The 27101-nt window shown below is 41.6% G+C and overlaps 1 protein-coding gene across 2 annotated transcripts in view; it reads right to left on the bottom strand.

Annotated features, from left to right (window-relative positions):
- Positions 1 to 345: 345 nt before the first annotated feature.
- The window catches only part of SHROOM2 (shroom family member 2), a 301341-nt gene continuing 274585 nt past the window's right edge, over positions 346 to 27101 (bottom strand). For both annotated transcript variants that reach the window (XM_088451660.1, XM_088451662.1), the window contains 5 exons: positions 23731 to 24468; positions 15587 to 16129; positions 12311 to 12479; positions 4960 to 5232; positions 346 to 1830 (listed from right to left, as the gene is read on the bottom strand). In XM_088451660.1, coding sequence (XP_088307786.1) covers positions 1564 to 1830; positions 4960 to 5232; positions 12311 to 12479; positions 15587 to 16129; positions 23731 to 24468 — 1990 coding nt within the window. In that variant the 3' untranslated portion in view covers positions 346 to 1563. The remainder of the gene's footprint in view (positions 1831 to 4959; positions 5233 to 12310; positions 12480 to 15586; positions 16130 to 23730; positions 24469 to 27101) is intronic.

The following is a 27101-nucleotide window of genomic DNA, read 5'->3' as shown; positions in this document are numbered from 1 at the left end:
TTTTATTCGGGACACATGAATTACACAGATTCTGTGGCTGGCTGACTTAATCTACATTTCACCTGGTTTTAATCAGCCACGGAACCTGTGTAATTCACGTGTCCTGAATGAAAGGGTTGATATGGCAAGCCTACATTTAGCCAATGACAATTATGGAAACGCTGACATCTGGAATCTAAAATCAGGTACTGTACTGAAATTAAAAAACCTCTGGGGAGGGGCAAAACAATATAAATGTATATTTTAGGAGATATATTGCAAAGTTTAATGAAATGGAGATTTTCACAACAGATTTAAAATTCTGATTTTCAGGGTACCCCTTTAAGATATAGGTGAATATTTCTTTGGGGAAAGCAATACATTTAGCAAAACAGTCACACTATTAGGAGATGGAGTAACAGACAACTGCCTAAATTCAAGTTACTAATATAAATGACATTTAATATACGTAAGTAAGATAACACATTTAGAAGTGCTGTCTAAAGCTGGTCATACACTAGACCAGCTTTCATCTAGTTGGTTGGTTGGAATGAAATCTGGTAATATACAGTATGGGAGCAAATGACAGTCAGCAATTTGCTTCCAAACACTGGAAAACAGATGAAAATGGTCGTCCAGACAAGTTGGTTTTATGTTTTATTGAAACAACTTGTCTGAACTAAAGTTTTTGTTAATTTTCCGGGGAATGGCTGATTGGCTAGTTGGATGGAAGTTGGTCTAGTGTATGGCCAGGTTAAGCTTTTCCTGTGTATCCATCTGGTTAGAGACAGTTAATTGGTCCATGTCTGTCTCCCTCACAGCAGCTTTTATTCTCTGTGTAAGCCTCTTCCTATCTAAAGACCAGACAGATTGCTCAGGCATCAGCAGTGACTCTTTGCTGGTTGGAACTGATGGGAAAATACCACAATGAAAGCTAAATGTATAACTGCTGTGTTCAGTTGTCCATTAAATTGTGTCATGGTGTGGTGATTTGTATATAGTTTTGGGGCTTTCTCTATGTATTATCATAATAAATAAAATTTATGTAAAGACACCATTTGTTTTTTTATTGTTCATTCCAAGGAGAACCTCAGACAACAGCAGATTTTCAGGGTGATAAATATTACCCCTGCATAACTGTGGCAGGATGAGATCAGAACAGACAAAACAAAATCTTGTCCTAACTATTCATTATGCACCTGTTATATAGAACAATTATTAGATCAGATTTGTGGTCACTTGACTTATCATTGTGCGGCAGGGGTTTTGTAACAAGCATTTTATGCTACACATAAAATAGGAACGATAAAGGCTACATGCAGTATATTGTAACGGAGTTCACTATACGGACGACTTCAAACTGAAACACCTATTGATCTATAGCATGGAGTCCCATGTAGAGTCCAACATAAAATAGAAAAATTAAATATATAATCCAATCAAACCAAAAAAATTATTGCTAACAAGAAGCATTTTTCATTTTGTGTAACATCAACTCAAAGGGTTCTATTCATTTTCACATGTTGAGATTAAGAAACGCGTGGAGATGGCTGGCCAGAAGTCCAGCTTTGGCTCTGCCATTCTCTACTTGATTCGTTCCGAGGGGAGGCTGTCGGTCAGACATTTAAGTTGTTCTTCTCCCAGCTTGATTTTGTCTTCCAGTTCCCGTTGCTCGAGGATCAGTGCCGATTTCATCTTTACAAAGTGCTCATAGTCTGCAAGGTTTTCCTCGTTCAGGTAACTCGCCAAAATGTCAAAAACCGTACGTTCACGACGGTCCAAGTTCTCTTTTAGTTCCTTTGCGTCTTCATGCTGCCTTGTCAGCAACTTCCTCTTCTCAACTAGCGTCCTCTGAAAAGATGAAAAGTCAACTGATTAACAGAATGGCAAGTAACGCAGTTACAATTCCCCATTATCAGACAGTAAAACAAAGAACATGTTTATGATGTGTAACAAACATAGAAGGTAAAAGTAGAAGCTGCCATACAGTATTAGTTTCTCATGCACTATTATTATAGCAACATTAGCATATTGCAACATTGATCATTTACAGAAGCAACTAATTGTATAAGAAAACTACAACAACATTTATTTATTTTAATTATTTATTACCAGTTATGTATATAGCGCACACATATTCCGCAGCGCTGTACAGAGAACATACAAAAGGTGCAACTATCTCACTGTCATTCTGAAACAAAAGATGTCACTATATGACATGGATCATATCAGCATTATATGGACAATCTTGCAGAAATGACTATAAAGACCAAGCTAAGCAGCGTGTGGCTGTGAGAGGACTGCTGCAGACCTCACTCAGAGGCATAACAGTAACACTCCCTGCTGCCACCTTGTGGTTCACAACTAGAGGAGGCATGGCCATTTCTACCTGATCAGTGTTCATTTTAAGTTTATTGAAGGCAAGTTTTACAGATGTGTCCTCACTAAATGGGTGTCCATAGGTCATACAGCCCGAGACATCAGACGCGACAGGCGCTCAGAGAGAAGTAGTGTATCGCACTTTCCTTTAAATTTGGCATCTTATTTGCATTGCAGAGGCAGCAAATGCTCGCAATGTACTAGTGGTGCTATCCTGCATCTCTAACCGCTTAGGAACTGGCTTTATACATGGAAAATGTCACAGATGAAGCACAACAGAATCTGTGGTCATAAACAAATTGTGTATACAAAATTGGGGAAATATATAATAAAAACTGTAAACCTACCAGAGAAGGATATGTAACACTCTGTGGGGACATGTACAGGACCAGTCACAAAGGGCAGAGGAGCTGGCTAATAAACGGTGGGTAGTACTTGCATATGGAAAACCAGCATCATTTAGCAACTTTTTTGCCAGGAACTGTAAGAGCAAGGTATACACCAGAGGACCTGTATACAATCTGGCCCCTCCAGTTTTTATAAATGGGACTTATTTTTGCAATGACATTTTGACATTCCTTTCATTCAGTACTGTTGCTGAGTTAGAATTTTGTAAATGTTCCCTAGGGTATAAAGCCATCACATTCATGTTTAGATGTACACGACAAGCCTACTTACATGACAGCCTGCATTAAAGAGAAGACAGTGAAAGCTCAACACAGATAATGCTCATCCATCTCCAGTCATTACTCAGAAAAGCCTAAATCTTATTCAGCCTCTGTGGTAAAGACACTAAAATGTGTATATATTCGCCTGTATGCAGAGCTGTACACGTTTTCTTGTAGACATTGGTGTGCTACTAGTTATCATCATCAGTGTGACCTTACACCTACCCTATACTTGGTGTAAGAGATACACCTGGAAACAGATGTAATTACTATGTCATTACACTTACAGTACATACAACTCTGCATAGCCCATAACCCCAATGACACAATCTCACTGAACCTTGTCTATGTGAGAATGTTGTTACAGCCCAGGTCAGCCTCTTCAGTTCTAAATGTAGATGTGATTACATGTGCATGGCTCTGCATTGCCTGTGTTTATCTACGCTCTCTTCCAGAGCAGGAGTGTGAAAACACATAAGATACACGGTGCAAACATACGTACATTCAACTCAGCATCAGTCCCTACAGTCCTTACACAATTGCAGCAGTCGCGGCAAACAGCCCTTCTCATCTTACTCGCTGAAATGTGCATCTTAGTCACAACGTGATGTGACTAAACCACTTTAAGAGACTGCACTGATTATATTGTTATGCAACACTTGTACATGTGACACTGAATCTGTAACTGCCACAATGCAGCGGACACGGTTTTTTTTCACGCCAAGTTGTGTTGTACAGATTTAAACTCAGTCCGTTTTGTGGCATCGAGTGAAAAGGACGATACACCCCTCAGCACAGCTCTCTCGCGTCTCGCGCTGCATGGTGTATTGAGGCTAGGTGTATGAGGACACATCTGTAAGTCTCTCTGTAGCATGGAAATAACACTTCTGAGACAGAACCGTCCCAATATGAAAACAATATAAAACATAAACTAATAACAAAAGATGTGAAATTAATTACACCAACAATTTTAATGATTTGCAAAATTCCCAGAATGCCAGTCAGCCTCATAGCAGCATTTGGAGGAAGGTCAACAGAGAAAAGTCCTCCAGGTGAAATAACGGAGGGCAAGAAATGCAGAGGAGGTCATCACGTTCTTTATAAAGCACTGAGCATAGTTTCATCTGTCAGATGTCTATCAACTGACGGATATTAAAAACTTGAGTGAATGTGATAAATATCTATTGATGTTCTGTATGTGTAGGTTACATGGGTTTTTATTTGTTATTTGCTTTTCAAAATCAATATCCATAGTCCAGGATAGTTCCAGAATAAAATGTTCTGTTAATGGGAAACAACATACTAAGCAAAGTTTTTTTCTGAGTGTTTAAAAAACAATAAATATCAAAACAGTGCAATCAAAATGGATCCTGAGCTCCTGTAAAGTCAAATACAGTATGTAGATAACTTCCTAATCCATTACAAACTATTCAGCAAGGACAAGCATATGACTACTAAATGAGCGAAAATAGTGTACACAAAATGGATCCTGAACTCATGCATAGGGCTTGATCCAATTAGGAGCGAAGGGGACAAGTTCCCGTTATAACAGTGTACAGCCCCCCTCGCTGCCCGATCCAATCCCGTACTTGCACATTTTTGCTCGCAGGCCTATGAGGTTGAGAACAAAAATGTGCGAGTCCGGCGGTACCGTAAATCCGTCATACAGCTGCACTTACTCGCGCCATGAGTAATTAGCTCCAAATTGGATCAAGCTATAAAGTAATACATTTGTAGGCTTCATATTCATTCTTGAGCGTTCAGTCAGCATGCCCTACATGCACTCAGTATTTCACCAGCTACAGTAATCAGAAGATCAAAGTACCATCTATTACCTACAAGGGAAACTGCAGACTATGACTTCAAATATAGAAACACGTTTCAAGGAAGAAGTTGTTCAAGCCATTTCCATTACTATTTATATTGGACTTACTCGTTCTTCTGGGGAAGCAGTTTCATCTAGGTTATTAAGGGCATTTTCCACCCGGGCAAGCCTTCCAGAAAGCGACAGAAGAAGATTAACTATTTTCTCTAGATCTCCAATGAACATTCGGAACTTGTCAAACTCATTTGGTTTGCAGACCTCTTTCACAATGATCTCAACCTCCTCTCCTAAAGCGTTGTTACACTGGATGTCATCCAAAAGGGTTTCTCTAGCCTCCCGAAGAACCTGCAGCTTCTTACTGATACTGTCTATCAGTTCTTGCTGTGAAAATCAAAAAGTCCATTATAAATATTACTGTTACACCCAAATATTTAGAAATACAATAAATAAAAAAAAATAATAATAAAAAAAAAATAAAAAATATATATATATATATATATATATATATATATATATATGATATTCTGGAAATTTATGAGCTTTGGCAAATAACAGTAATCAAAACCTTGCTATATAAAGTGTAAAAAGTACTTAACGCCAAAAGTATCTAACTGAGGGTCTGATTCAGCAAGGATCGCAATTGCAAAGCTACACGCAGGCAGCTTTGCAATTCCGTCCTTGCTAATATGCGAATGCAGCAAGAGGTGTATGACACCCCCTTCTGCATTTATGGTCCCAGCACTATGACAGAGGTTGCAGGCTGGGATCACCATCGCGACCATAGGTAGTCGATGGTCACGATGATGGACGGTGCTGGGCAGCCAGCCAGCTGGCTTGTGAGCCCAGGACACTCTGTCGATCAATGCAGATCCTGGGCTTGGCACTCCAGGAAAACAGGGCGGACACACCCCCATTTCCGAGAACGCCGGCCGCCCCGCAACACCCCTTAAATGCCTCTGCCTGTCAATCAGGCAGAGGCATTGAAGGGTCTACGTGCGACTATGTAGGACCCATCCTGCACACTCACAGAATGGGTCCTGCACACGCATAGATTCATGATAATTGGGAATCTGCGATCAGCAGTGCACTTGCGTGCACTGCTGAATCAGGCCCTGAATTTGGATTTTGGTTAAGAGTTCTTTAGATGTCATTGTATTTATTTTTAGATACTTTCTTCTTGCTCACTTTTAACCCTAAAAAACTAACCTTATAAAAAAAAAAGTTTCATAACAGCTAACCTGTGTCTGTGATGCCCGTAAGATGAAAAAACCATAGTATTCAGAAAAATAAGATTTATAGAACAATGGCTACTAAATATTAAAATTCAAATACAATCAGAACAAATCATTGCCTGATGTTCCAAGCACATAGGCTTGTGACACGTTACATCGGTATAATGTCTTCCTGTCTTTTTTCGATGGACACATTCCACATCTCTTGGTTACATTCATTCAAGAGAATTAAAAAAAAATCACCATTACCTAAAAAAAATGCATTTTCCAGCACTGCTTTAGAATAATAGATGTCCATGTAAGCCATGCAATTTCAGGCAGCTCCTCTCAGAGGGGGACACAGTATAATAAAACTGCTGAAAAGATAAACTCGTCTGGCTTGTGCCCAGAGGTGATAATGTATTGTAGCGGAGAAATTAATTATATTTGGAGAAAAATCCCACATACAAGACAATCTGTCATTGCTTTGTCTCACAAGCTAAACAACCCCAGGTTTTCTGTATTTTCATCAATATTTGCAATATGAGGACACTTTCTCCTGTAACAAAATCCATTGATAAAAGCTCTGTAAAACCATACACATTGCATTAGACAGAAACCTCCGCACCTGTGTTGGAATGGGGGTAGAATCTCACCTAACAGAAGAGGTGTCACCGGGTCTGGTGACACCTGGTATACACCCCTGTGCGCTGGAGGCATGCCCAGATGAAGAGGGGATATGGCCTAAATAAAGGGGTGTGGCCTTGCGAGGGATCCTTATAACTTCACTCTGGGGGCAGCCCAGCATCGCCGGAGATTGACATCGTCATCGTGCAATTGCTTGCTAAAATCGCTAAGTGGATACCACCCGTTACTCAACTACTGCCTGAGGTAACGGACTATGATCAGCAATATGCAGCACTTTTGGGCACCACATAGTGAGATTATTTATTTTAAATTCAAGGCCATCTTCTTGAGGAAGAGCAAATCTGCTCGAAACGCGTTGGAGGTTGCGTGCAGACATCTACTATACCAAGATTTCATTGCTAAGCCTGTGAGTGTCCAGCAAGGGTGTATTCTGGAAACCCTGATGTTACTTTACCCAAGGTGACACTCACCACCAATGACTGGTATGTTCGTATACTTTGATTCATCTTTTGTGACATTTGGATTTTATATTTATTTGTTCATTTATACATTTATTATTGCTTTTTATCTCTCAGTAGATTTTATATTGTATTTTGTAATTAGCATAATTTGGCCAATAATGTAAATTTTCAGGTGGTTTTCTGTAAAAAGCTCAAAAATGGGTTTAATTATGTGGGACATGTCTTTTGGGGTGTTGTATAGATGTGGAATGTGATTTTCATTTTGCTGATGGGGGTTACAAGTGTTTTTTCCAAAAATTGTGAAACTTGCTTAAAAACAATGAAAAAAACACATTACATACATTTATCTGGCCCCATAATATGGTAGAGGCTTTTACTTGGTGAAAAACACTTTATTTCTATAATTTGTCCATTGTTTAAAAAAAAATCAGCCATTTGACATCTTTTGAGAACCTCAAATATTTTTCTTATGGCCACAAATAGCCTTCTATACTGTTATCTAATGTTATTTGCTACTTTCTCATGTACTTCCTCCCGGCTGAGTACTGTAGATTTACCGCTCAGGTGCCACAAATAGGCTTTTACAATGGAACTGCACAACGCTCGGGAGTTCGTATGCTGAAAATAGCCTGCAAACCAATAATAGGTACAGTCACTGGAAACAATAGTTCTATTAGAATTGAGATTCTGCTGGCAACACTGAGTGTAGATGGACAGAATGCTTGTTGTGAATGATGCTCTTTGGCTGGAGTAGATCAGGAGATTAATAAGGTGACAATGTATGGGAGAGTTAATTTCCCAGTACAGGGCATCTACAATCAGAGAATCATAATATCGTGTTCAATTGGATTAAAATCGTAGCAGTATATTTTATAGTTGTATTGTGCTGAGGATGAGGGGGTAGAACGTGTCTGGCTGTAGCAAGTATTACAGTGTGTTTCTTTCCCATTAGGTCTTATCTGCTTATCCAAAAAACTATACAGGACATCACTGATAGACTGTCTGCAGAAAAAGGAAAACGTCCTGCAAATATGACAATATACAGAAATCTGCATTCAGTATAAAGATGAGGGGTCTGCATTGGTGCACACAGACACTTATTGTCTTATTATTCACATGATGGGTGTATAAGATGAGCATTACAGGCTATACAAACTGCATTATATGATTAACTACACAAACCGTGAGCCTAAAAACAACATGAGTGGCCTGGATCTAAATCCAAATTGAAAACTCATAAACTGTAAATGAGTCATTAATAGATGGTGGAAGCTAATTTATTTGTCATATATAATAATAGGGAAAAGCGGCAATAAATGGGCACCTCATGTAAGAAAACGGATCTCATTGTAGTAAGAATTTTCCACATAATAAACATTTTGGATATAACTCTTAGAATGTGATCCCATAATTGAATATAAATAGATTGCTGCTGAATACCACTATTCACAACTACCAGCACCAGTATGAGGGGAAGTTATGGAATAATCATCTTGTCTACCACAAATTAGATTAAATCCTTTAGCGAATATTAAATGTCTGTTGGCTTCCTTAAAAGATCTCTCAACATCCCAAGTTTGCACAGCAAATGCCTCTCTTGGTGTTACAGCAGGATTTAATAACTGAAGTCCTGAAGGTTTGGAAAAACATGCAAACTGTTGTGCAGTGAATCTGTAGTCAACCATTTTAATTTTAACGTCCACTGCTGCTGCCTGCATTTAAAATGCATCTCAGCTGGACTTGCATGATGTTATGGCAATCCGGTATAACACCATGTCCTCCTTGCCCCCCCTCTTCATGGTTCAGTCACCCTCTTATACCCACCCCTTTCACCCATCACTTCCTCTTCCCTTATTCCGACATGATACATGTATGTATCGCTCTGCTGGTTATTAATAAGAAACCAGCACTGTATGATAATGTAGGCCTTTACAATACAATACCTCGGGCAGCACTGCTGTTATGTCTACCTGAGAACTTCTCCCCACTACCCATGGTCGGTGGCTGCACCATGAAGCCACTGCATATGTGCAGCAGATGCATTACTGCTTATGCATCACTCCCTCATAAAGCCAAGTCTGTTCTGATGCAATGCAAGCACAGGGTATGGGGGATCTGCTCATGTAATCGTTACACAGCTAAAAGTGTTCTGCTGGCGATGATAATTGCTATTATTATTGTTTTACGCGGTTACATGACAATGTTCAGATATTTCAATTCTTCATAGCTTCCTATAAATGCATTATCTGGTATTTTCTTAAATGTTCTATTTCACTTATCTATGTATGTTTAAATCATTAATATTGTATTATAATATGCATTTGAGTATTGTATTAATGTCTATGTATAACATCAGATAAATATTAGTGTTTCTTGTTCAAGTTTTATGATATCATATAACTCATTGATAAAGTTGAACCTAGATTCTCCCTCAATCTCAGTGCTTGCTGAAAGTAAAGCTGGGTACACACCTCGTCGACCCGCCAACCGATATAACAATTAGGAAGTGCCAACACACTTACCAATCTTTCTGCCGATGTGTTTGCACTGACATCACAACTGGGCAGGCATATGAATTTGCCCACCCATTTCAGGCATCAATCACTGCCGGGTACCTGTAGCAAGTGCACAGCAGTCGTCGAGTTACCCGTACACACAGCCAGACATGCCAATATATCTACAAGATAAATTGGCATCGGCTGTGCTGCAGGGCAGATGCGATATGTATGTGAACAAGGTCGTTTACTGACATATCGTCTATCACCTGCCAATGCACTACAGATATCACGCTCGTTCAATTGAATGGGCGATATATCTGTCAGTGTGTACCCAGCTTATAGTGTGTAGCTGCCTGTAAATCTATACCTTGCCACATGATGCATACACAGGAAATATGTGCTTTAAAAGGCTGATGTTATCAATTCTATATCCAGTATAATCTGAATCTAATAACATGGATATGATCCAGTATCAGAAAGACCTAATCTGACCTTGGTTTCCCTGCATCTTCCTACATACTGATGACATCTAAGTATTTCCTCTAAACCGCTCTTGGACACAATAAAAGGAGCTAAATCAAATTTTGGCAGGGTGCATAAAAGAAATCCATGTAGGATCATTTTTCTAGTTCTTTTATTAAATTAAATAAGTCAAAGATTTATGCTCAATTAAGTATTTTTTAGGCTGTATCCCTGTCCCATCATACATTTGCTATGTAGAATAAATAGTCTATTGATATGTCCAATATATGTTTAGGTCTTCTATAAAAACAATTAGCCTGATGGAGTAATTACACTTGGTTCTACAAGGTGCAGAAAATAGATAGAGTGCTGCCAGACCTATGCTTTATATTTAAAAATAAATAAATAATTATATATATATATTTTTTTTTATTGATTGTGTTTGTGTACAATTCCCCATATAAACATATGTATAATAGCACTCCCCTCAGAAAATTGGGTGTCAGCTCCATCCATAAAATAGACGGCAGTACAGAGACCGCTTACGTAAAAGTGTAAACAGTAGAATGTATGGAAGCGCCTAGTAATGCTGTTTCCAATGAATATTTATAGTGCTTTAAGCATCCCTATTGCACGTATGAAAAAAAATATATATATTAAAGTGCACTAAAGAACCGAAGTACACCAGTATCTTTATAAAGTGCCATATGTGTATAGAAAATAAGGATCAAAAGTTCAGCTTAGGAGGTTCATTTTTAGGCAAAAAGAAAGTTCCCAGTTATACTATCACTTACAGAGGAGTGACCTAATAGAGCCGGGGGCTGTTGTGGTATCTCTGGATAAGGGTTGTCAGCCCTATTTGCGCTTGCTATTGAGCCCCTGGTGTGTCTCCTGCGCACTTCCCCTGATATACGTGGTCTTATGGCTGGGGTGGCGGAGGATGTTGTAGCCCTATATGATATGCTTTTATTCCTGGAGGATACATCTGTCTCTCTGTATATTGTTCTAAAAATAGTTAACTCATTTGGAAGCTTCTCAGGTTTGGTCATCAATTGGGATAAATCTAATTATTCCCTATTTACAATAATCTCCCTGTATCCAACCCCTCCTCTTGTCCACTTCAGTGGACTATAAAATTGTAATATTTGGGAGTGTGGATTACACCTCACGCTAAAGACTAAGGGGTATATTTACTAAACTGCAGGTTTTTAGAAGTGGAGATGTTGCCCATAGCAACCAATCAGATTCTACTTAAACATTTATCTAGCATCTTCTAGAAGATAATAGCTAGAGTCTGATTGGTTGCTATGAGCAACGTCTCCACATCTAAAAACCCGCACTTTAGTAAATATACCTCCTAAATCTCTCAAAATATTGATCCAATTACCTCCAGCTTTAAATTAAGAGTACATAGGTGGGAAAAAAATCGCCCCTTACTGTTAAGGAACGCATTAATCTCTTTAAAATGTCAATTCAGCCCAAGTATTTGTATCTTCTACAGCACTCTCCAGTTTATATCCCTAAAAAAAATTCTTGCATTGAGAGCATTCTGTCTTCATTTATATGGGGGAACAGACTTGCTCAAGTAGCTATAAAAAGATTTACAAATCTAAGGCTTTGGGTGGCTTAGGCCTCCCTAATCTCTGTCTGTTCTACATGGCTTCTCAATTGGTCCATTTAGCAGATTGGATTTCTGGGGAAGGGAATCATACTATGATTGGTGTTCTAGCTGAGCGGGTGGGATCCTCTTTATCACCCTTACAATTTCTGTAGTCTGGTTCTTCTCTTTCTGGTCTTCAACAGGCCCTTATGGTCTGGCGTTTTGCTCATACTCTATGTGTCTGGGCGGATTGTGATGAGGAATCTCCCTTTAGGATTAACTGCTCCTACTCGGATTTGTTTTTAAATTCTCTTCCGATAATATTTGGATTGAAAAAGGAGTATCCTCTTTAGGTTACATATATGAAGGTGCTGTGTTTAAATCTTTTTTGCAGTTACAGTTGGAGGAGTTTGGTTTTCCTAATACGGATTTATGTAGATATTTTGCAATTGCAACATGCAATACAGGCCCAATTTGGTAACTCCCCTCCAATAATATCTCCCTCTCCGGTTAAAACTATGGTCAGGCGGTTGGGCTCTAGGGTCAAATATCCTCTATATATGCTCAATTCATACCTACCTTTTTCTCAAACAGGTTGTGGTCCAGCTCATCCTCAGAGCTCTCCTCAATGTGCTGCTGCTCTTGCATATCTTTCATTTTAATGAGGAGCTCCGCTTTTGCTGCAGAAGTGCTGTAGTATGTAGAACTGGTTGTCAGAGAGATGGCTGCCATATTCTGATCCTCTTTTCTGTTGGATAAACACAAGATATTTATTGATGATTTGTAAACAAGGACATTTTTCTTCAATTGGAATTAAATAAAAAAATAATTAAATATTCATGTATGAAAATAATAATTTGGATCACCAAAGAAACTCATCGCTGCATCAAGTAACCCCCAATCCCATTAAGAAATAGCTGCAGTCCTATAGTTATTGTATTTGCGGTGACAAATATGTGTATGAGCACATAACTATGTATAAATAAAAGCTAATACAATAATAAGGGAATACGTAGTATAACATGATCTACATATAGAGCACAAATGTACACTTAAGTAAATAAAATTGTATTCAACATATTGTGAGGAAAATGTCCCTTTAAGAATCTATTTTGGTAAAATACGTGTTTTGTTCAATGATTGGTAACTGCAACACGTATAATAAAGACTTTTGGGTAAATTTACTAAAATTAGAGTTTTTAGAAGTGGAGATGTTGCTCATAGCAACCAATCAGATTCTAGCTATTATCTTCTAGAAGGTGCTAGTTAAATGTTAAGTAGAATCTGATTGAAGGCTATGGGCAACAAATTCACTTCTAAAAACTCTCCATTTAGTAAATTTACCCCTTTGGGCCAAATGTAATAGGGTCCGATTTCTGGAAATGTGTATAGCGTTATACTCGCACATTTTTAGAACTCACCCTATGTAATAGGGTGTGAGAACTTGCAAACTCGCATGTTTCTAACCCACGCAACTTGCAATGGCAAAACAAGCATCCAGATGTTTTGCCATTGTGAGGATACAAGTCGGCCAATGTAATAGAGTGCGAGTATATAACTTGCACACTATCACTGACCTAAAACTTATAAAATAATAGAACTGCTTCAGGCTAGCAAGTATAACCTGAGCAGGTCCGAGTTACACAGAGTGAAATGAGTGAGTGTATGTGAAATAAAATAATGAAACCTTCGGTGTCCGTGTCCTGTATTTATTTTATTATTTCTTTTGCAGATATACTAGAGGTACCAGTGGGCCCTTAATGCCCCGCATGCTAATACTTGTGGTTCTCCAAGTACCAGCATGCAGGGCAGGCTTGCTGGGACCTCTAGGTCTACTGTAAAAGACAATATTATTTAATCTATTTTTTACACAAACAACCTGGCACCCATCGCCTTGGTGTGTCGGGGATAGCCCCAGGCTATCAGTTCAGGCCTGGGGTGACCTGGAGAGCGGTAACCCTCTTTATTGGGGGGTCCCAGCCTGCCCAGGGATCCCCGGCATGAGCTGATTAGCGGTCAGGTGTTTAATGCTTTGGCTGGGGGACTTGGTGAAAGGGTGCCATGGCTGTGGCTTTACACCCCAGCTAGAAAGTGTTTCCGTGCTGTTTGTGGAAAATACAGGGTACTCCTACTCATTTTGTCCCCTGTATTTCCACAACCAGGACTGGCTCACTGAGCCTGGTGCTGGTTGATGAAAATACAGAGGAGCCCTATGCTTTTTTTCCTCCCGTATTTTCACAACCAGGACCGGCTCATAAAAGCCCAATGCTGGTTGTGGATTTAGGGGAGGACCCTACATCGTTTTTTGGGGGGATTTTTAACATTTCACAATTTTTTTGTAACACAGAAGCCTTCACGGATCTCACTGATCTGTGTAGGCTTCTGTATAACTTGCAACTTCAAATGAGAATCGCATTACAAGGTTCGAGTTCACCGGCAGTTTAACTCGCAAGCGACTCAAACTGTGACACAGAAACTCGTACACGATTACTGTATCTTGTCCAACAATATCAGCAAATCAGACCATTGGGAACAATAAGAAAGAGGTTACAGAGAACTTCTAGTGGCAGAACCCAGAGCTGAACCCATGTGATCTATGGTGGAAAGGGTAACCACATGCTAGCAGTGCTTATAGCCTCTGCCAGTCCCCTTTCCCTCTGTGTGACTCCCTCCTGATGGCAGCCCTGGAGATATTTATGCTGAGTCATGTACACAAAGGCTAGCTAGACCATGCTGACTAATAGCTTGTTTACTATGGTACAGGAAGAGACACACTTATAGACAGGGGTGATTTCTGGAATAATGTATAAGGAGCTACAGTGACGTGTCATGAGAAATAGAGACTAATGCTGTGTACACACGTAAAGATTTTCTGCCCAACTATCCAACTAGTTGATTGGTTGGAATGAAAATCTGGTAACGTATGGGAGTAAATGATGATCAGCAATTTGCTCCTAAATGCCAGAAAACAGATGAAAATGATCGTCAGACAAGTTTGTTAAATGTTTGATCTAAACAATTTGTTCAAACAACAGTTTTTGTCCATTTTCCGGCGTTTGGGAGCAAATTGCTGATTGTCATTTGCTTTCATACCTTAATAGATTTTCATTCCAACCGATCAACTAGTTAGATGGTTGGGCAGAAAATCTTTACGTGTGTACCCAGCTTTAGGGGTATATTTACTAAAGTGCAGGTTTTTAGAAGTGGAGATGTTTCCCATAATAGAAACAAATCAGATTCTACTTAACATTTATCTAGCAACTTAAAGAAGATACTAGCTAGAATTTGATTGGTTGCTATGGGCAACATCTCAACTTATAAAAACCCGCACTTTAGTAAAAATACCTCTTTATGTATAGAAACTTGATGGCCATCAATATCTGGGAAATTTGTACAAGAGCCATTCTCAAGCTCTGCATTATACCAAGTACCAAAGACAATTACCTGTGGAAGAATGTTGTCACAAAAATCTATACCAAGGCAACTGAAGCTGGCTTACAGTGACCCAATACCTTATTAAGACGAAATCAGATTCTGCACAATAATTACCTGGTATATTCTATAAAATTATAGCTAGAATTTACTTGGTTGCTATGGGCAGCAACTTAATATTTATTAACCTGCACTGTAATATATTTACCCTATGTCTGTGTTTTCTATAGTAGGTAAGTTCCTGTATGTGGACACACTGAATAGGATTCATCATTCTAGTTCTCGTCAGAAAGAGCTGAAATTGTTTCATTATTCTAAATTTATAGATCATTATTGTCATTTTTAAAGCTTCAATGTTTCTGATATGGAAGTTTAATGTTCCTAATAATTCCTGTCTAAACATGTGTATCTGTGGCTACATACTTTTCATCAGGAGGTCTTGGAGATGGGACTTTTGGATTCAGCTTCCTGCGTTGCTGAGCTTCTTCAAGAAGATGTTCATCCTTTGTAAATATCCCTTCCATAAGGTCCATTGTGGTCATCATCTTGCCATTCGGACCTAATATGTCTGCGAGAGATTTATCTTTTCCTACAATTTCTCTCATCAACTCTTCAGATTTTAAGTCAGCATAAACCAAATCTTTACTCTTGGAGTTAACAGCTGAGAGAGAAGAAATTGCACTCTCTTGTGTGTTCTCAACAAGTTCCAGGGCTGGTTGACTCTCTAATCCTCTAGACTGGTCTTCTGGGTCTGGGCCATATCTCGTGTAAGCACAGAAGCGGGAATAGGATTGCTCAGGTGTACTGAGAGTTTTCAGTTGGTCTTTGGCAAGACCGGTAGGTAAGGCAAGAGGCTCAATGGTACTCAGCAAATTGTTCCGGCTTTCCTTCTCTGCATGGCTTTCAGAATGGATTATTTTAATGGGAACCATCTTCACTGTTGTGTTGTCTATAACTCTTTCAATTCTGGAAATAAAATGTAAAGCAAAAGAAGAGTTTGTGTTTCATTTATTTTTCATTCTACTGGGTATTTTTTACATTTGTATAAAAACAAGCTTTATGCAAGTGTTGTGTAGATTTTGGGGATTTGGAAATGAATCCACAAGCTGAACTTAAATACAAGTTAGATCTTGTAAGAGCTAAATACTATGTTTTTGCGTTCTATAAAATTGCAGAACAGCATAACTTAAATCTAAAACTACATGTTTCAGAGTTGACTTTCTTTGTTTCCTTATAAAAATACACTTGCAGAAAGTACTAGTTTGAAAAAGCCAAAAAGTTCAAACAAAGGACACACTATGAGATATATTATATAACTTAAGCTGGGTACACACTGACAGATATATTAGCCGGTCAATATATCTGCTGCCCGTCGACCAGTGTGTACCTGCGATAGGTCTGTGAACGACGTCTTTCACAGACATATCGCATTGGCTATGCTGCACAGCCAATGGACATTGGCACGGGCAGTCTGCCCAGCGGCAGCCGTGGGGAGGGGGGCAGGACACGCCCTCGACCCGCCGGGACCCAGGAATCAATTACACTTACTCATACCTCCCATCTGCCGCCATTTAGGTGGGAAAGTCCTGGTTTGAGGGACATCATTGTCGTGCAGGAGGGAATGTCCTACATGAGGCAATAAATGGGTGTAACAAGGATGGGTGTAAAGGTGCGTACACACTAGACAATATTTTGCACGATTTGCCTGATTTCGAGGCGTCAGAACGACAACTTGTGTAAAATGTGAGTGTCTAACCACGATAACGATGCGCGTCCCCGCGGGTCGTACATCGCATCTTCAGATCTTGCCTACAGCAAAAGCAGATCATTTGTCAAATTGGACAGTTTATGCAAGATATCGTTTATCTGGGAGTGCAGGGCAGTTGCCGGGAGAGTTCAAGGGAAATCGTTGACGACATTGCATCTTTTGCGAGTCGTCTAGTGTGTAGGCACCTTAAGAGTTAGCCTAACACTTCAAAAGTGCTAGTTACGTCAAGGTGGTCACATCCGTCATGAGATGACCATGACTCCTTCCCTGATCAACAGTGTTCTGAATTTAGGAAGTACAGTATGCTTAAATTATTTAATAGAACAGAGCAGATATGGGCACTCAATACACTTCAGCTATCCCTGATCAATTTTACCCTAAGATACTTAATCAGCAACATAAAGACTATGGGCCTGTTTCAGAGTTGGGAATAGAGTGAGATATCTCTCTTAACTGATCATCTTGGTGAAACCATGTTGCAGTGTAAGTGGGGCAGATTTAAAATGTGCAGAGAGATTTAGATTTGGGAGGGAGGTGTCCAAACTAACATCTAAATTGTAGAGTAATAATAAAGTTGTGCAGTATTTGTGGGCTACATGTAAAAGCAGCCAGTATTTACACTACATGCAAAACAAATTATGTATTTACACCCCTTGCATTGCAACATCGTTTGCACAGGCACACAGTTAAGTGCTATCTCTCTCTCTATTCCCAACTCTGAATCAGGCCCTATTATGGTCATTTTTGCTGGGAACAAACAGTGGGGGTCATTCAGACCCACTCGCAACCAGCAGTACGCTCGCAAGTGGGTCGATGTTCCCCACTGCGCATGCGCACGACGAAGGGAGCTCCGTCGTGTGCATGCGTGAGACCCGGACTGCGACAGCCAAGCTGTCGCTCCGGGTCTCGCACCAAAGGGGGCGTGCTGTCGATGTTGATTGACAGCACGCCCCCTTTGGTGGGCGTGTCAGGGGCATGCCTGCCAGACGGAGGCGTTCCCATCCATGGGAACGCCTACCGTCTGAAGCCGGCCCCACTGACATCACTAGTGATGTTAGTGGGAGTGATTTTGGCTCTGATAGAGCCAAAATCACTCCAGGGCTTGTGGTAGGGAGACCCTACCGCAGGGTCTCCGTCGCAAGTCCGATGGTCGCGATGGTCTTGACCATCGCGACCATCTTTTTGGACGCTCGTATATGCTGTGGGTGGTCACCCACAGCTATACGAGCGTCCAGGAGGATGCTCCATTTTAATGGAGGAGGGCCTGATTCAGAGCGAGCGCGCTGGTCAGAGCATCCGGCTCTGAATCTGGCCCAGTGTCAGGCCCAGGGCCTAAAAAGTTCCTCAATCCATTAGTGGTCCTGCATGATTCTTTGAAAATGATAGTTAATATACAATTCAATATTATTTTGTACAAATATAGCATTTTAATATATTTTTAGTTGGGATGCGGGCAGTATCCCAGCGTGAGGATGCCGGCGCTTAGAATACCGTGCTGGAATACAGACACCTGTCAGAATCCTGGCGCTGGCATACCGCCTACCAGCATCCTGAAGGTAAATAGCAGGGTTAGGGGAAGGGTTAGAGTTAGACACTAAAGGGGGTAGGGGTTAGATTTAGAGTGTGGGAGGGTGAGGTTAGGTTTAGGCACTAGGGGGGAGGTTAGGGTTAGGCACCAGGGAGGTAAAGTTAGAGGCATCGGGATTTTGACCGCCGGGATCCCAAGCGCTGGCATCCTCTACCCAACCCTTTTTAATGTATAGAAAATTTCTAGCACCAGTGAAGCAATTCAAAACTAAACTGTGGATCCTGACACTTAAGAACTAATCTGAGCCCAAAACAAACAGACACAACAAAAGGCTAAGGCCCACTGAGAAGATGTGGTCAGTAATGGTAATTCAGAATTATCTATTATGTTATCTTTTCTTGACAAAATGTCTGCTTAGGAATTTGAAAACTACAAGGGCCCTAGAGGACTGGGCCACGAAGAGTCAATGTCATATGGGGATGATTCTGGGGCTTTTATTGCTAAAATGACTGGAAGGGCTCCCATATTGTCAGAGAATCTCCTATAGTATATCAATGTGACACTAGTAGGAGAGATGTAATAGCATTTAGTAAGACCCAGAACCATTGCATTTCTAAAGCCTGTGTGCCACAGTCCTATTTTTCTGCACATACTTGTTCTTTGACAGTATAAAGTGCTCCAGCGCACAATGGAAGTCAGCTGTTTCATGGGCTTTAACAATTATATGGGAGAATGCAGCCTGTGAAAGCACTAGGAAGCAATGGAAATAATTAGGACATTCCCCAGCAAAGTTAGAGTTGCTGGAGACCATTCTAATTGCGGTATTAGCCTCTTGTCACTCTGTAGTTCATACACTAACAGTACATTGTAAGCCTATGCATTGCAGTGCACAAATATATACAGTATGCTATAAAAGAGCTGATGTATGAATGAATCATGTAGCCTATTCAGATCACTAGGGGCCTGATGTAATTCTAGGGTATATTGATTGAGTGCACAAAATGTCTCCCTGTGTGTAGCCTACAAGTCCACTTTAAGGTGGAACAATAGATTAGACTTATTTTACTTTTGTTTTCAACAAATGTTATACATAACACATAGGAATCTGTAATACACCACTCTTATTTTTGAGCATGAGTTGCCATGTCTACGAGGAGGACAGTCCCAACCGGCAGCAACAGGGGACACCTACTGGCAAAATGACCATGAACATGACCATATGCCAGTGGTTCCTAAACTGTGGTCACGGCAGCCGGTGGCCTAAAGATGCCAGCCAATATATATTTTTATTTTGTGTAAAATATATATATTTTTTTTGCACGAGTGGGGGACGGGTTGGCGGCGCGGGGAAGGGGGGGTTTGATGAGTGAGGGGAGAGCTGTCACTGTACAGAAACAGGCAGTGAATCCTGAGGCTGTCTGTTGCTGAATGGGGTCCTACAATGCAGTGCGTTGTGGGAGATCATACACGAAGTGTCTGATCTAGGGATGGACATTGGAAGCCCACCGTCAAATGATGACTGGGCTTCCACCAACAAAACTTTTGATGTGATGGTAATTAGCCATCACATCAAAATTATTTTCTGAAAAAAATATTTGATTTGCACATGCGCAAAAGACCCTGCATGCGCAAGAGTCCTATAGCACGGCTGGCAGGGGACGGGACTGGGGGCGAGACAGGGTGGGATAGAGGGCGGGCCTGGAGCAGCTTCTGGGACAAGATGCCCGATGCTGAGAGCTGCAGTAAGGGACAGCGCAGCTCTCAGCATTAAACAAACAAAAAAAAAGTAACCATCACAACAACATGAAATCATTACCATTCAATGACAGCAAACATCGGAATGCCGCCATCGAATGGTAAAAACACTACCATCACAAGAAAAACATTGATGGTCAGCAAACATCGACCATCGATATCCATCCCAAGTCTGATCTGAGGAGCGATGCTGCAGAACGGTGCTGACAGTCTAAACTAAAGGTAAGTAAGGGATGGACATGAAGGGGGGCAAAGGGAGAGATATGTAGGGGGGCAAAGGGAGAGACATGGAGGGGGCAAAGAGAGAGACATGGAGGGGGCAAAGGGAGAGACATGGAGGGGGCAAAGGGAGAGATGTGGAGGGGGCAATGGTTAAGAATAGCAGAGTTTTTCTCTTTCTTTTTTAAATACTTATTTTTACCCAACTGCCTAACAAACGGTACTGCTCTGTAATTATTTTGGCTTAGGGGTGATGGAGACCCTAAGGGTGCCTGAAAAAGTTTGGGAACTACTACACATCTATGCACATGTAACCTATAGCTTTGGAACAATACATCTTTTCCACTACAAGAAAAGAATATACTTGTGTAGCAGTGACCAAGTAACACGTTATATTTACACAGACAGGAGATTCCAACATGTGTTAAATTTGCTCCTCTTTTAGATAAGTAACAGAATGCACCAATCCAATGTTTTATACCTTCTGATAGAAAAACAATACACTGTTCACACCTAATTTCCTACCAGTTTGTAAAATGAGGCTTCATGTGTCACTATAACAGTCACATGGATACTTTTAGGGAAATAAATAATCTAACCTTTAAAACATAAATAATATTGCAGTTGAGGAGCAGCAGCAATATTAATATGTATAAACATTTTGGTAATAATTGAATATCATCTACAAAATCTGTCTTTTTCTTTTTGTAGTTTTTTCTTTGATGAAATATGAATGAGAAAACTAGCTCTAAACAATCAATGCTGACAGAGCTTCATTCTTGCTGATAAAACAATGCCAATGCCATGCCTTAAGCTGGACCGGCACTAGGCTTCCCAGCGCCTGTCCTGTGCTGCACAGCTGAGCCCCTTCCCTACCCCTGAGCGCTTGCCCAATAGCACCAGGAGGAGGGCAGCAGGCAGGCGGGCTCAGGCTGTGCTAACACACACATCGCCGCCAGCGATGTGTATGTTAACCAGCAGCCAATGAGAGTCAGATGACTCTCATTGGCTACTACTGCTACTGCACACACATCACCGCCGTCCGGCAGCGATGTGTGTGTGAATCAGCAGCCAATGAAAGTCAGACAGACTCTCATTGGCTGCTGCACACACATCACCGCCAGCGCTGGCGGGGATGTGTGTGTTAAACAGCAGCCAATGAGAGTCAGATAGACTCTCATTGACTGCTGCAGCCGCAGCGCCCACTGCAAGAGCCGGGCTTCCTTCCGGCTCCTGCAGTGGGTAATGGGAGAGACGTCATGATCCCATAATGCAGAGCGCGCCAGCGGGGGAGGACTGACGTGCGGACGGCGGTGGCGGGAGCGTGGATTCAGGTAAGAATTTTTCTTTTATTTATTGTTTCATTTCCGTGTATATTTATCGGGCACTGCATTGGGGGGGGGGGGACCACTACTGGGGACTACTACTGGGGATGGATGCACTGCATTGGGAGGGGACCACTACTGGGGACTACTACTGGGGGGGATATTACTGGGGGCATTGCACTGGGGGGGGGACCACTACTGGGGACTACTACAGGGGGCACTGCATCAAGGGGGACTCCTACTGGGGCCAGCCACTATATAAAGGGCACTGTATAGGGGGGACTACTACTGGGGGCACTGCATTGGGAGGGACCACTATTGGGGGGGGAGCTACTACTGGGGCACTGCATCAAGGGGGACTCCTAATGGGGCACTATATAAGGGGCTTACTACTGGGGGGCACTTTTCAGTGCCACTACAGGTGGCACTGAAAAGGGCGAACCACTACAGGGGGCACTGAAAAGGGAGACCCACTACAGGGGGCACTGCATAGGGGGGATAACTACTGGGGGCCTGCATAAGGGGCACTACTGGGGGCCTGCATAAGGGGGGATCACTCCTGGAGGCACTGTATAAAGGGCACTGCATATGGGGGATCACTACTGGGGGCACTGTATAAGGGGAATTAATGGCAGGCTGCATAAGGGGGACTACTACAGGGGGAACTGTGTAAGGGGCACTGCATATGGGGGATCACTACTGGGGGGCCTGTATAAGGGTAACTAATCGGGGGCTGAATAAGGGGGACCACTACTGGGGGTACTGTATAAGGGGAACTACTGGGGGCCTGCATAAGAGGACTACTGGGGGCCTGCATAAGAGGGAGCACTACTGGGGGCATTGTATACTGGGGGTACTATATATAAGGGGTACTACTGGAGACCTGCATAATGGGAACCACTACTAGGGGCACTTCATAGGGGGGACTGTATAAGGGGCACTGCATTAAGGTGCAAATGGAAAGAAATGTTCCCAGTGACAAGAAAGGGGTGTGTCATGTTGTCACGCCCCATTTTTAGTGGCCACGCCCCTTGTGACCACGCCCATTTTTTTGCGGCATGCGCACATAGTAGGGGAGGAGGGGGTGTCTCCATTTTCAAATTTGCCCTGGGCTCCAAATACCCTAGTTACGCCACTGCACTGTATGATATGCCTGATTTTTCGTTCTAATTTGGACAAATTGGGCCGATATTGCTCCAGTGTGTACCCAGCGTTACAGATACTTTGTGGGAAAACTGCTTTACAACAATTTAGTGACCGCAGGACTATTGCCCTGGAGTCTATACCTACAGATGTCTCCTCTCATACACTGTTGCTCAAGTAAAGAAACATATAGAGGGCCAACCCCTGTTTGGGAGGTATTCACTCCTCTCCTGCTCCTAGTGCCTGTGGTCACTGTACTCACCAGCCTGAAGAATTGTGAATGTTGCCACAGTTTATGTGCTGAGTAGCTATAAACATCATGGTTCAGTTTCAATTATATTGAAAGTTTTCCAGACAATTAAGCCTTGAAAATCTAGTGAGTGCAGAAGCAAAGGTGTGGGTGTGCCATTACTGTATCTCCTGATCAGCTGGCATCCCAGGATGTAAACCCTACTGTACTTCTAGATGGAGAGAAGCTCAACTAAAACAAATATCTTGACTGACATTTTGTATTGAAGTCATCTTAATGGCTATCAGGATTGCTGCATTTGTGGGCACCATTAGCCATGTTGGAAAACAAGTGGATGTCCCTTAATCTTGTTCTAAAAATAGTCAGATTGAGACAGTGATTTAGGTATTCTCCAGCTTGGCAAACCTGTGTTTACACCCAAACAGGTAATTTGTACAAAACATAAATCATAAAAAAATAGGTGACATCTGATATATAAAGAGAATCAGAAACAAACAATTCCTAATAAAAGAACCATACTTTAAAACATGAAAAAAAGGAAATCCTTTATATTTAGCTCGCTAATTGGAACATTACTACCTGGCCTTGTTGTCATCCTGAACCAGAAGCGGAGGTTTATCTGTAAGCTTTTGAGGAGCAAATTGAGGAGAAGGTGACCGTGATGGTTCCATCGCAGGCTTTTGCAGATAAGGCTTTGAGGACACTTCAGTCTCGGTACTAATGTTCTTTTTGTCTAGGAACTGGCTGACATTCTCTGATGACCCAGAAAGTTGATGAATTTGCAAAGGAACATGTAAATGTTTATCTGAAGGCACCCCTGGGCTGTGGGCAGGTGTTGTCTGAGGTTTACGTAAATTTAGGGTGCTAGGGGACTGAGTCAGGGCAGTCTTCCCTTGTGCTGCTGTAAGTAAAGATTCTGTTGACGCAGCCAGAGAAGAAGTAGAGCCGCTCAGCCGCCAGTATTTGTCTAGTTTGGGAGGGGGTGGTCTTTGGGGAGCTGGTCCACGTTTCCTACTTGCGGGTGCTGGGTCTTGCCTCCGATATCCTTCTTCTGACTGTAAGGAAATCTTGCTGCCAGACGGAGTTTCTGAAATAGGGACAGCTGAATAGCCAATATCTCTGTTCCCTAATCTCACATTTTCATTTACAAATCTGTAATCACTAGGCAGTGTTCCTGATCTCGTTCTGCTTTGTTGAAATACATTTAATGCATCTGGCACTTCAGATACAGGTGTACTGGCCACCTTCCATTTGTTATCATATGCAATGTCCTCTTTTACAGCTGTTAGATCTCTACTGTCCCCTGTTTCCACGATCCTGTAATGAAATATAAATACAATTAAGCTTTATGAAATTACGGCACATTGAATAGCAGTTAAAGCTGACAGAAAATTTTGTAAAAGTTTAGACAGTGTTTCATAAAAGCCTTACAGTAGCAAATAAGAATAATACTTAACTAAATAACCTTAATATTTTAAGAAAACACAATGAAGCATTGTTAACTCATGTCTAAAGGCTTCCACGGCACCCATCCAAACAGGTTATGCAGGTAACAGTCTTAAGCAATTAAATATTTTCATTACAACTTTGAAAAGTTACCAAGCTACCCTGGAACATATGGATATCTGGGAACGATAGTCCTATAGTTATAATGACATAGGGAATTATTCTGGTGCTCTGAAAAACCATGCTGCTGTTTCATAACAGAGGTTCACCTAACTCCTCTAAACAAATCTCTTACAACTAGCATTCCTGCTAGGCTGTTTCAGCGGGGTACCACACCCTGCCCAATTTTAAAACCCTAAAATGCCTCTGCTAATCACATCCTGACACAGACGGGTCAGCTGCATCCCACCTCCCCCGGTGCTGCTGCCGTCACACACCACCCCCAGCAGGTAGCAGTGCCCCCAGGTGTGCGGGGGAGACAGTGAGCAAAGAGTGAATAGATGCCGTGCGCATGCACACAACATCTATTCATAATGCGGCAATAAATATAAAAAAAAAACAGCCTCAGATTCCTCCAAAAATTTACAAAATAAATAAAATAGGCATTTGGGCAGGAAGCCAGATATGTGATTTGTCATTCCAGATAAAATGTTTTCACTGCTCCAGAATAAAATGTATAATATACTGTACATATTTACACTGAAGTGCCAAAAGTCATGGGATAGATGCCTAGTATCGTCTAGAACCCTATCTAGTCTGGTGAAGAGCAGCAACTCGACGTGGCATAGATTCCATAAGTGGACAGAAGATCTCTAGAGAGATGTTGATCCATGCCATCTGGATCAATAGCTCCCTGATATTTGTAGGTGCAGGAGTGTGCATGGACCTCTCCACCACGTTGGATAAATATTGATTGGGTTCATGTCGGGCGAATGTGGTGGCCACATCATTTGCCTGAACTATCCAGGATGCTCCTTGAACCAATTCTGGACACCTTGGGAACGATGACACAGAGATTCATTCTGCTGGAATATTCCATCGTTATGGGGGCACATGAAGTCCATGAAGGGCTGCAAATGGTCATCAGGCAATGCAACATAGCGGTTACTGGTCAATGACATGTTCAGACGGACCAGCAAACCCAGCCACGTAAACATAACCCACACCATTATGGAACCACCACCAGCCTGCATGGTGCCTTGTGACTAACGTCCATTGCCTCATGGAGACTGCGCCACATCAAAAGCCGACCATTCACATGAAACAATTGGAACCGTGACTCATCAGACCATGCCACATGTCCTACAGGGTCCAATTAGCGACGTTACAAGCCCTGGGGAGATGCTGTGTCCGGTGTTGTACTGTTAACAAGGGCACCCTGGTGGGTCTTCTTCTCCCATGGAAGCTAAAGAGCTTTGCAATGACCTGCTGGATATGCGTCTGGTACCTCCTGCATTGAATGTGGATGTGATTGTCGCTTGTCTGTTACCACAGACAATTCTGTCCAGGCACCACTGGTCATGATCATTAAGCACTGCTGGTCGGCCACTGCGCTGTCCATGGTGGGTAATGCCTTTCATGAGGTATTCCTAGTGCCCATCCATTGGGCATCCACTACCATGCCCCATTCAAACTCAGATAATTCAAGGTGCCTTGCCATGAGCAGCCTAGCCGGTGTTCAAACTGACTCACATGATGTCAGATTACAACTGATGCAGGTCTGGGTATTTCCTATACATTACAGTACGGTGATGCCACCTACTATTATCTTTACATACTACTATCCCATGACTTTTGGAGCTGTATATATATATATAGTTTGATAAGACAAGTGGACTGAAAGAGAAGAGTTGTGTTCATTCCTATGGTAGAATCTGTATAGCTTTAGAAAGAATCTATTCAGAGAATCCTCTACGTCTGCCTGGTGTGGCATAATTTTAGTGCCAACAGTAAAGCATCCTGAGAACATTCATGTGTGGGGTTGCTTCTCGGCCAAGGGAGTGGGATCACTCACAATTTTGCCTAAGAACACAGCCATGAATAAAGAATGGTACCAAAACATCCTCCAAGAGCAATTTCTCCCAACCATCCAAGAACAGTTTGGTGATGAACAATACCTTTTCCAGCATGATGGAGCACCTTGCTATAAGGCAAAAGTAATAACTACTGTAAGTGGCTCGGGGAACAAAACATCTAAAATTTGAGTCCATGGCCAGGAAACTCCACAGACCTTAATCCCATTGAGAACTTGTGGTCAATCCTCAAAAGGCAGGTGGACAAACAAAAACCTACAAATTCTGACAAACTCCAAGCATTGAATAGGCAAGAATGGGCGGCCATCAGTCAGTATGTGGCCCAGAAGTTGATTGACAGCATGCCAGGGCGAATTGCAGAGGTCTTGAAAAAGAAGGGTCAACACTGCAAATATTGACTCTTTGCATAAACTTAATGTAGTTGTTAATAAAAGTCTTTGAAACTTATGAAATGCTTGTAATTTTACTTCA

The sequence above is a fragment of the Taudactylus pleione genome, unplaced genomic scaffold, assembly GCF_031769625.1.
Source record: "Taudactylus pleione unplaced genomic scaffold, aTauple2 ptg000026l, whole genome shotgun sequence".
NCBI lineage: Eukaryota > Metazoa > Chordata > Amphibia > Anura > Myobatrachidae > Taudactylus > Taudactylus pleione.
The sequence above is the reverse complement of the archived record's forward strand: the minus strand, read 5'-3'. Positions and strand labels throughout refer to the sequence as shown.